This window comes from Rhinolophus ferrumequinum, chromosome 24 (assembly GCF_004115265.2).
Source record: "Rhinolophus ferrumequinum isolate MPI-CBG mRhiFer1 chromosome 24, mRhiFer1_v1.p, whole genome shotgun sequence".
Taxonomy (NCBI): domain Eukaryota; kingdom Metazoa; phylum Chordata; class Mammalia; order Chiroptera; family Rhinolophidae; genus Rhinolophus; species Rhinolophus ferrumequinum.
Genome location: NC_046307.1, coordinates 43,900,954 through 43,910,809, shown reverse-complemented (window position 1 = coordinate 43,910,809; position 9,856 = coordinate 43,900,954). Strand labels below are relative to the sequence as shown.

At 63.2% G+C, this 9,856-nt stretch overlaps 1 protein-coding gene across 3 annotated transcripts; it reads right to left on the bottom strand.

Annotated features, from left to right (window-relative positions):
* Window positions 1-1,412: 1,412 nt before the first annotated feature.
* TMEM184A (transmembrane protein 184A) lies at window positions 1,413-8,837 on the bottom strand. Of its 3 annotated transcripts, none has more exons than XM_033097015.1 (9): window positions 8,514-8,837; window positions 7,765-7,992; window positions 5,074-5,239; window positions 4,465-4,555; window positions 4,287-4,362; window positions 4,101-4,192; window positions 3,655-3,731; window positions 2,930-3,127; window positions 1,413-2,218 (listed from the first exon to the last, which is right to left on the bottom strand). In XM_033097015.1, the coding sequence occupies exons 2-9, from the start codon at window positions 7,990-7,992 to the stop codon at window positions 1,959-1,961; spliced, it is 1,188 nt and encodes a 395-aa protein (XP_032952906.1). In that variant the 5' UTR covers window positions 8,514-8,837; the 3' UTR covers window positions 1,413-1,958. The 3 variants fall into 3 exon arrangements, with proteins under 3 accessions (XP_032952906.1, XP_032952904.1, XP_032952905.1); XM_033097013.1 differs by having other exon boundaries at window positions 3,655-3,824; window positions 8,514-8,836; XM_033097014.1 differs by having other exon boundaries at window positions 3,655-3,824; window positions 8,632-8,836.
* Between the last annotated feature and the right edge of the window lie 1,019 nt (window positions 8,838-9,856).

Here is a 9,856-nt window from a genome sequence, read left to right as displayed (position 1 = left end):
CCACCTCTGGCTGTCTCTGCAACCTCGGGCAAGTGGCTCAGCTTCCCTGGGCCTTGGCCACCTCTTGGGCTGTTGTGAGGGTGACGTGTGCATGAGGACCCTGGCCCAGTCCTTGGCACACTGCTCGGAAAATGCCAACTTGCTCTCCTTCCCAAAGCACCAAGCCCAACAGGGCTCTCTGTCCCCATGCAGAGGCCTGGCCCGAGGACACCCTGCAGCCAGGAGCCCTCTTACCCTCTGTGTGCACAGCTTTGGGCAACTCAGAGCCCTCAGGGGTCCCTCCCTGGGCAGGGGTCTGGGGGGCAACACACCCCTCGCTCACAGCTGAGGCTGGCATCTTGCCTCTATCCTGCAGCCTCCAGAAAACCTCACTCCTTGGTCAGCGGGTTGTCTGGGAATGCTGTGCCTTCTCCCAAACCTGCTGACTGAGCTGTGGGTGGCCTGGCTGTGGGAGCCACACGGGGGCCCGACTGGGGGCCTGCCAGCTGCAGAGGGCACGATAAGGCAGGAGGGGGAGTTTCCAGCAGGCGCTGGGGGGAGGCTTGGCCTATCTTATCAGGCAGCCAGCTGGCCCTGGGAGAGGCTGCTGGCCTTGAGTCCCATGTCCCCAGGCCCAGGGAGCAAGGGGGCAGGAGGGACCCCACTTCTTGGGGACACTGCTGGCCAGGTCCCACTCCGCTGACTCTGTCTGAGACCCTTGGTGTGTTTCCCCCTTTCCCTAATGACATGGGAGCAGGTGGCCAAAGGGTGGGAGAAGTGGTTGCTGGGCCTCCGTGCCTACGGGCTCTCTGGTGCCCAGGCTGCTGCCCATTCCCCTGTGCCTGTCCCCCAGCTCCCACCCCACCCTGCTCAGCACCCAGACACACAGGACGGACCAAGACTTGCAACTCGCTGTTACACTTTGCCCCTGCCACCCTCCTGCAATGCCCCTCCCATGAGGTGACCCAGACACCCAGACCACAGGTGCTCCAGGAGGCCCCCTTCACCCCCAGCTTGTCTGCCTCTGTTCCCGCCCACTGTTATCTCGCTTCTGGAGGGCGGGGCCTGTGTCCCAGGCTTAGCTGTCCCAGCGCTCCGGGCATGGCCGGGCACTCACAGGGAGAGGACACAGGCGGTCCGCGCCACTCCGCGCCCTCTGCGCGTTGCATATGTGGCCTCAGGATCACTGTGGGCGGGGCTGGCCCGAGCCCACCCATGGAGGAAACAGGCTCCCAGGGGGTGGCGTGTGCCCGCATTGCAGGTGGCACAGGGCAGGGCATCTAGTGTCTCTCAGGGTGAGCTCCTTGCCCTGCCCTGCTCGGAGCCAGGGCCCTCCCTGCACACCCAGACTGAGCTCAGTGGGCCTCCTTTGACCACCTCAGCACAGTCCATCCTTCAGGGTACCGACGCCGCAGAAACAGAGGCCATGAGAGTCACTAGAAAACCCAGGTGTTTATGTATAAATAAGTGGGGTCACCAGAAGCCCTGCCTGCACCACTGGTGGCTCCAGACACCCCCAAACCCACATCAGGCCCCCTTCCTGTGCTGGGGGGCTGGTCAGGGCTCCCTGTGGCTGGAAGGTGTATGGAGCAGCCCTGGCCCTCCCACGGACCCAGGAGGGCCACAGCCAGGCCCAGCGGAGTCGCCTGGCCCCCTGCAGCCTGTGCAGACTTGCCCGCGTGCAACACACACAGCTCCAGCGCTCTTGGGCCCGCTGCACAGCTCTCCCCCAGCTGTGCTTCCCTGAAGCTGCCCAGCCTGGGATCTGTCTGTCTAGGGAGGCCACACTGGCTCCCTCCCTCTCTGAGCCGTCTGAGCTCATAAGCTCAGGTGCCCTCTCTCGGACCTGGCACGAGAAGGATGGAGAGTGGGCTGCACGGGCCTGGCAGGGGGGCTCCTGGGAGAGGCTTGACCTTTGGCAAGAGGGTTGGTGGGCGAGGGGCCTTGTCCTTTTGCAGAGGCCTGCACCACCGGCCCTCCTACAGCTCCTCCGAGGGGGTCAGCATCCTCTTTTCCATATTGTGACTCTGCCGGCCCCCGCCAGACCCACCGGCCACACTGGGGTGGGTGCTGGGGGAGGGCTGCCTGAGCTGGCCAGGCCCCGAGGCCTCCTGTGTGGCCTGCTGCGTGTAGTGCTGGTAGGCAGGGGAGAAGTTGTGGATGGCATCCTGCACGATGTCCCGCGGGCTCATGGTCTCCTTCAGGCCGCTGGAGATGCTCTGCATGGCTGCCGCGGGGGCTGCGGGCGGGCGGGCAGGCGGGCGGCGTGTGTGAGTCAGTGGGGCCTCTCCTCCTCATACCCTCAGCCTTGGCACATGGCCTACCCCTGCCGGCCTTGGGCTGCCCAGGGCTGGGCTCCTGCATCTGCAGCTCCTGGCCTCGGCCAGCAGGGGGGACTCCCAAGACCCCCAGATGCCAGCCCAGCTCTTGCACCTGGGGCTGTCCCAGACCAGACTGGGGCTGCAGGAAAGAACACCTTGGCTGGCTCCTACCTTCTCTTGAGGCTGGCCGGAGCAGCCACAGGCCATCTCTGTCCCAATAGGCCATTCACTAGGGATGCCAGCACCAGCCAGCCCTTGCCCCCTGACTCTGTCAGGCCGGTCCAGGCACCTGGGTGTGGTGGGCGGGGAACCCTAGGCTCAGGTGGCACCAACCCCCATTACTGCAGGGACCCTGGGGCCCAACATCTGGTCCAGCCATCTCAGAGCTCAGACCACCAGCCTCTGCTGCCAGCCTGCCTGAAGCAGGTACAGACCAGGCACCTGTCCGGGGCTTGGTCCTCCCTGTTCATCGAGCTGACATTCCCAGGGCCCGTGTGGGGGAGAGAGATGCCAAGAGCGCCAGAGGAGGCTGGGCCTGCCCCCCCCCGCCCTGTCTCCCCACCCCTACTGTAGCTGTGCTGGTGCAGGAGCTGCTCACGCCCCACCTCCAGCTGGCAGGGCCCGCATACCTGGCGAGTTACCCTTCTTCTCTGAGTACACCTGGCAGGTGAAGGCGTAGCGCAGGGCGATGGAGGCAAAAAGCATCTCTATGCAGATGGTGAAGTTCTGGTAGCCGGCGGCCAGAGTGCCGGCCCCCAACCGACTCCCGTCCAGGACCTGGACCTCGGGGATGACCCCACACCTCTCCAGGATGGCCAGCAGCACTCCTAGGGGGTGGTAAGGGCCTTTTAGGCACCTGCCCTGGACCAGAGTCTGGACTGGAGCTGACTCCAGCCAGAAATCCCACTGATGCCGGCCTCGTGGGTTGCGGGGACCTGAGTGGGGACTGAGATTCAGGCATCTGCAGGGCTCCCACGGCTGGCCTGGGACATCCTGCCCATGGGGTCCCGTTCCACAGAGCAGGGACCGAGGTTCAGAGGGGCCTCCAAAGATGGGGTCTGGGCACAGCGGATATCCAAGAACTCCCCACGTGTCACCCTGCCCTCCCCAACTCCAGACCTGGGCCCACCCCTCACTCTCCTCCTCTGCCAAGAGTGGGGATGGACTCCTCTGCCACTCTGCCTGTCACACCACCCACAATGGGCTAGCCCTGCGCCCAGGCTGTACAGCTTCCCATGGAGAGGGCTGCGTTACTGACCTATACTACAGCTGGGGAAACTGAGGCTGGGCCTGAGAGCACTCAGGGTGAGGTGGAATTGGGACCAGGTTCCCTGGACTCAGCAGCTCCACTCACCCTGCCAGAAAGAGAGGAAGATAACGGCCTTGATGGTGAGAAACTTGAGGACGGGCTCAAAGGGCTGCAGGAGCTCCCTGGTGGCGAAGTAGAAAAGGAACAGGGCATAGAGAGCCAGGCTGACAGAGACGTTGTAGATGAGGGTGACGTAGAGGTAGCCGCTGTGGATGCTGGGATACAAGCAGGTGCTAGGGTCAGGGTGGGCCACACGCCCCCTGTGCCCTCCCCACCCCGTCAGCTGTGCCAGCAGTGACCCAGCCCTCTGCAGAGCGGGGCTGGGGAGACCCCATCGCTGCCGGGCCGCACAGCCCTGGCGTCCTTGGGCGCACGTGTCCTCTGGGTCTGTGTGCCAGCACAGCCTCACCCTGGCAGTGTCCCGAGAGGAGGGGAGGCCTGTCAACCTCTCGTGTGCCCCCGCTAGGCCCACCCCTCCCTGCCAGCCTTACTTGAAGTCCCCATCATGGTATTTGCCGACCGCCTGCAGGATGATGGTGACCAAGGCCATGACAGGCTTCACAACACAGAACTGCAGCGTGGCCTGGGAGTGGGGGAGGGGAGTGAGGGGCGAGGGCTCGGGAGGGGCAGTACTCTGGGCAGTGAGGGTGGTCAGGGTGGCCGGAAGCCCCACCTACCTGCTTGCAGAAGCGCAGGAACCCGATGGAGTAGGCCATGCCCCGAAGGCAGCAGGTGCCATAGAGGCAGCTGGACCTGGGTGTGCAAGTCCCTGAGTCATGTTTCTGGTGGACATGGCCCCAGGCTGCCCGCTGCCCTGGGCCTGAGGGGCCGGGGACTCTGGGAAGAGGTGCTTACCGGACGGGCTTTCCTCGAATCTCAGCCATGATGGTGCTCTCGCCCCCCAGGTACTGGAAGCAGAGGCTCAGGAAGCTGTAAATGACGAAGGCTGTGGAGCCAAGGGCGGGCAGGTGGGCAGCAGTGAGCCTGGGCATCCACACGGGCACCCGCCCGCATGGAGGCTCCCCGCCCCTGACGTCTGGCCTACACAGAATTCCTTGGCTTCACGGAGGACAAGCTGAGGCTCAGGTGATACTGCAGGACTCTCCCCTATTGGGGGCTCCCAGCCTGGCTCTGGGACCACGTGGCACCGCCAGTGCCCCACAGCAGTCACTATGGCTCTGACGTCCCGCCCACCCTGTCCAGGGCCCCATTTCCCTTCCCTGCTCTGGGTAGGCCCGGCTGCAGCCCTAGCTCCCCACTTGGGAGCCTGGGAGTCCTGTACCCCATGTCCAGTAGCTCCCCCTCAGCACCACTGGTTCCGGCTGTGGGGCAGCCCCTCCCACAGGCCCTGGCTAAGCCAGACTCAGGCCCGGAGGGAGGCTGCCCCGGGGCACCCCTGCCCGGGCCCCGCTCCAGCTTCGACCCCGCTGACGGGCTGAGTGGAGGCAGACACACCACACTCGCCTTCATAGCAGTCCCGCAGGGAGTCCAGGTACACGTGGTGCTGGTGGCCCCCCAGGAGCAGGAGGCTGAGCCAGGAGCTGAAGGCGTAGACGGGAACCACCAGCAGCAGGCGGATGATGTAGCGCTGCTCGCTTGGCACCGTGTAGAAGCGCAGGTGCAGGTAGATCTGCGCATGCGCGAGGGCGGGCTGGGCACGGGGCCTCCACCCGCCGCCGCCGCCCGCCTGCTGCCGGCCGCGGTGGGGCACTCACCCACCGGGGGCTCACGCGTGCATGTGCTCATTCGTGCATCCAAGGAGACTCTCCCAAGGGGCACTCACGGCCCCTGTGGGCACACACATCCCAGAAGGCAGTCTGGCATTTCGACGGGGACATGAAAAGGGATGGTACACTTTGACCCCAATGGAGATTCACTCAGAAATGAAGAAGGGGTGTGTATCGGAGGGTTTGTCCTGGTGACACAGTGAACACGACACTGCGTGGTGGCCGTCTGATTACACTATGGCACAGCTGCCATGCATAGGGGTGTCACACAGCCAGGAAAATGGGGATGTGCTCCGATAGAATGCACCATGAAAATGTCAGGACCACGAGCCAAGTAGGCCCCCAAGTATGTTACAAATGCACAGTCAAAATGAAAGGAAACACAGCGCTATCTTATTCCTGGATAACAGGAAATACGGGTTATGACAGCTCGTCTGTAAACCTTTCTAGATTTTTTACATTATCTACGAGAACATGAAGAAAGTGACAGGGGCTTCAAGAGGAAAAGGCAGTGGGGAGCTGGGTGCTTAGGTGGCTGGCTGTGGTCTCACAGCACCCTGGAAGGCTTCCCTGCATGCTGTGAGCAGAGGTGGAAAGAAGCAGGCAAAGGGCGGCTGAGCAGGAGTGGTGTGTGCAGAGGCCTGTGTGCCCAGCTTCCTGGGTGCAGCATGGGGAGGTTGGCATCAGGAACAGGCTCTTTATCAGCAGCTCACTGCCCAGTTAGTTCAGTGGGCAGTGCACAGCATGACCAGCCAGTAGGAGGCCTGAACTCTGCTCCTCGTAGCGGCAACGCCTGGCTGGGTGGCCCTGGCAAGCCACTGTCCTCTCCTAAAGTGAGGGGTTGTGTCCCTCTCTGTCCTGTTGGGCTCTGGAGAGGCAGAAGGCGTGGCAGTGGGGGCGTGTGGGAGGGAGGGTGACGGTGGGGCTGGGAGCTGCAGCCCAGTGTCTCTGTCAGCCCGTCCAGGCGATGGGGCCCCAGGAAGCATGCATACACACACACACGCACACACACACACACAGCCAGTCCCCAAGTTGCAGAAGGTCCAGGCCAGACAGAATGGGAGACCGAGGAGACCAGACTTGGCTGGGACTGGGTCTGCCCGACCCAGGATGCTGGCTGCCTGTCCCCCTTGCTGCTCCTGTCCTACAAATCACAGCCTACACCGACCTAAAACCATTCTGCCACCAGGCAGTAAGGCGTGGCTCCATGCAAATACAAACATGCCACCCACCTGTCCAGTCCACCTATTCAGATGCCCGAGGGCAGCGGGGTAAGACAGTGCAAATACTGCCTCCCCCAAGCAGTCCTCCCTGGTGGCCCCCACAGCTGCACTGTAGTTCACCTGGCCCACCCTGACACACTTGTCCTGACTACATTATATCTAGTTATTTGAGGCCACATAGCAGGTGACTCTGACTGAGAGGGCCACCCACTTCCCTGCCTGCCAGGGTCCTGACTGGCCCCTGCCTTGGGCTCACCCACCAGTCCACTCCCTTGGCGAGTGCCAGGGCAGCTCTGCTCGTGGCTCCCCTCAACAGCCTTCTCTGGGTCCCCAGCACTTCCGGTTGAAGGCCACACCCCCACACTGATGTTCAAGGCCCCTCCTGTGTCTGTCCCGACTCCTCCAGTCCAGGCGACCATCTCCCTGGCCTGCCGTGAGCTCCTGCCTCCCACCCCTGCTGTGGCCTCTCCAGGGCAGCCATGTCTTTCTGCGCCTTCCTGTGATGCTGAGAACTCTCAGGACCCTCCCACCAGGCCCCTGTGCTTGGGGCCTACTCCTGCTGCCCGTTCCCTGACTCTTTCTTGCTGCTGGACCTGGTGCTTCTCCATCTGGGGGGCTGCCCCATCTCCCCAGTTGTGACTGCTCCACGTTGCATCTGTCCCATTTCCCTCCTGAGGAGTCTGAGGGGGCAGCCCCTCCAGCCACGCTCAGACCCTGCCCCCAGCTCTCAGCTCCCTACAGAACAAAGTCCAAGCCCTCACCAGCCGTCTCAGGGTTCCTGCAGTGCCATGCCTCTGAAAGAAGCAGGACCTTTTCCCTCCCGGCTATGAGCGCCTGGGAAAGACCCCTGACCTCTGTTAGCCTCAGTCTTCTCGTCTGTGATATGGACCAATACTGCTGACCTCAGAGAACAGGCTCAGGGGCTGACGAAAAACTCCGGGTGAAGGGCCCTCTGCTCTTTGCCTGGAGGAGACCTCCATCTTCAGGCCCAGCTGCCCCTGCCACGTTCTGGAGAGGGCGCCTCCTCTCCCCCACATCCTGTCATGCCCCTGAGAGGCCCTGGCACTGTTCTGTCTAGCCCAGCCTCTGATGTCAGCACCAAAGCCATCGCTTTAGGCCCCACGATCCCAGCAGAGCCCGGCTGAGCTGTAGCCACGTCCACCAGAGAGTGAGGTCCTGAGGGAGGTGCAGATAGGAGGGCTTACCTGGTGGCAGGTGAGCACCAGGGCGGTCCACACGAAGATGCCTGAGATGCCGCGGGCCAGTGCCGTGGTGAGGAATAGCTGGGAGGTGCCCTGGGAGCTGTTCCCCACATGGTCCATCTGCAGACTGGCGGGCACAGCGGGCATGGCTGGCAGGGGCCTGGGCTGCGGCCAGGTTGCCCACGCCAGGGGGGCACCAGCTGTTCCCAGGAGCCCTGAGGCATTAGTCATCTGCAGAGGCAGGGAGGAGAGACCGAAGGTGTTCTGGAGGCTGGAAGCAGCCCAGAGCCTGGAAGGGCGGGGGAGTGTGGAGGGAGGGCTCCTCCCGGCCAGCAGATGCCCAGGGCTGCCCTGGCATTGGTCGTTGTCCCTTCTGCAGGAGTCCGCTCTGCCCACTTCCTCTGACTCCCAGCAACCCTGGGTGCCCTCTGTGCATAGGGACGGGGCTCCAAGGCCTGGGACGGGGCTGCTTTCTTCCTGGGGCTCAGCCACCTGGGCGACTATGACCTGGGCAGTCCTCAACTCTGGTGCTTTGGGCTTACGGGGAGCCCGCTTTTTAGGGACCAAAGATGTCTGGGGAAACGGGGGAGCTCTAATTGCCTGGCCTGACTGGGCCGGAGCCTGGGGATCAGGCCAGACTGGCCCAACCTGCAGCAGCAGCAGGGGATGCGGGGGTGCAGCCTGACACCCATGGGCTCCCTGGGACCATCCTGACTGGGTGCCCCGCTTTGCCTCCCACTGGCCCCACATACCTGTTCTCAGCCACTTGCCAACCTGCTGGGGCACTGGGCACCTCCTTTCTCCCACGTTCCTGGCCCAGTCCCGGCCTCCCCGCTCCGTCTAGCCTTGGGCACAGGGCCCAGCGCCTACCTCTCAGGCAGGAAGCTGCTGGCCCAGCCCTGGGAGGCCGGCCTTCAGGGAAGCCTGGCTGGTCATAGGTGTGGACTTGCGGCCCTCCCTGGTGGCCACACTGCGGGGACACGGCGGCTATCTGGAGGCTGTACCAGGCCTGTGGAGGGTGGCCCACCAGAGCTCCTGGCTGCAGGGAGGGGTTGAGCAGGAGGGGGCGGAGCAGAGCTGTTCCCTCCTGCTGTGGACACTCTATCCCTCCCTGGTTTGCTCAGCGGCAGCTGGCTTGCAGGAACCCGCTGGCCGCCAGGTGCCCTCACCTGCCTGCCAGGCAGCTGCCGCCTGGGCCTGAGACAGGTGGGAGGGGTCTGCGGTGGTCAAAGTGGAACGAGCTGGGCTGGAAGCTTTCACAGTGCAGGCTCCAAGCTGGGGGGCGGGCGTATGGGAAGTGACTACAGGATGGACGCAGTTTCCATTTGGGGATGAAAAGTTCTGGAAGGAGATGAGGTAGCAGTCGCACATTGAGGATGTATTAAATACCTTAAAAATGGGTTAAAAAATGGGTTATGAGAATTTCACCCCAATTTAAAAAGCCTAGTCCCGAAGAGGTGCATTGGAAACATCTGTTTTTGGGGGACAGGGAGTCACAGATGGGTTGCTGAGCCCTGCTTGGGGGGGTCTGCCTCACCTGCCCCAAGGTCAGCCCCATGCTGGGGATCCCTGCAGAGAAGCTCGCCTACTGAGGGTCTGGAGGCCACTGTGCGGTGGGGGCTTCGACTTGTGTCTTGGCCCCGCTCTGGTTAGGAATGGGTCCATGCCGCCTTGGCACACCGGAAGGCTGTTTGCTCTGTGCCATTCTGAGACAGCAATTCTGGCCCTTTGTGCCGCCCAACCCTCCCCGCAGCCCTGGACCATAGGATCAAGGGCCGCATTGCTGGAATTACCGAGGCCCTTGTACACGTGGGGACAGGGGACTCAGAAGCTCATCCACGTGTCCAGGGTCCCCCAGGGGCACGGGAGGGTCCAGGGTAAGTCCATCGACCCCTGGAACACGCACCCTGCTTTCCGACTCCTTTGCTCACACTGACCCCCTAGGGAGCCCCAGCCCTGGACAGGCCATGACTCTCATGAAGCCCCAAGGCCTGCCTGGGCCTGCTTCCCACGCGCCAACATGTCCTCCCTGCCGTCTCTTGACCTCGAAGGGTCCCTGTTCGTCCTTGGCTCTGAGTTTGGAACAGCATCCCCA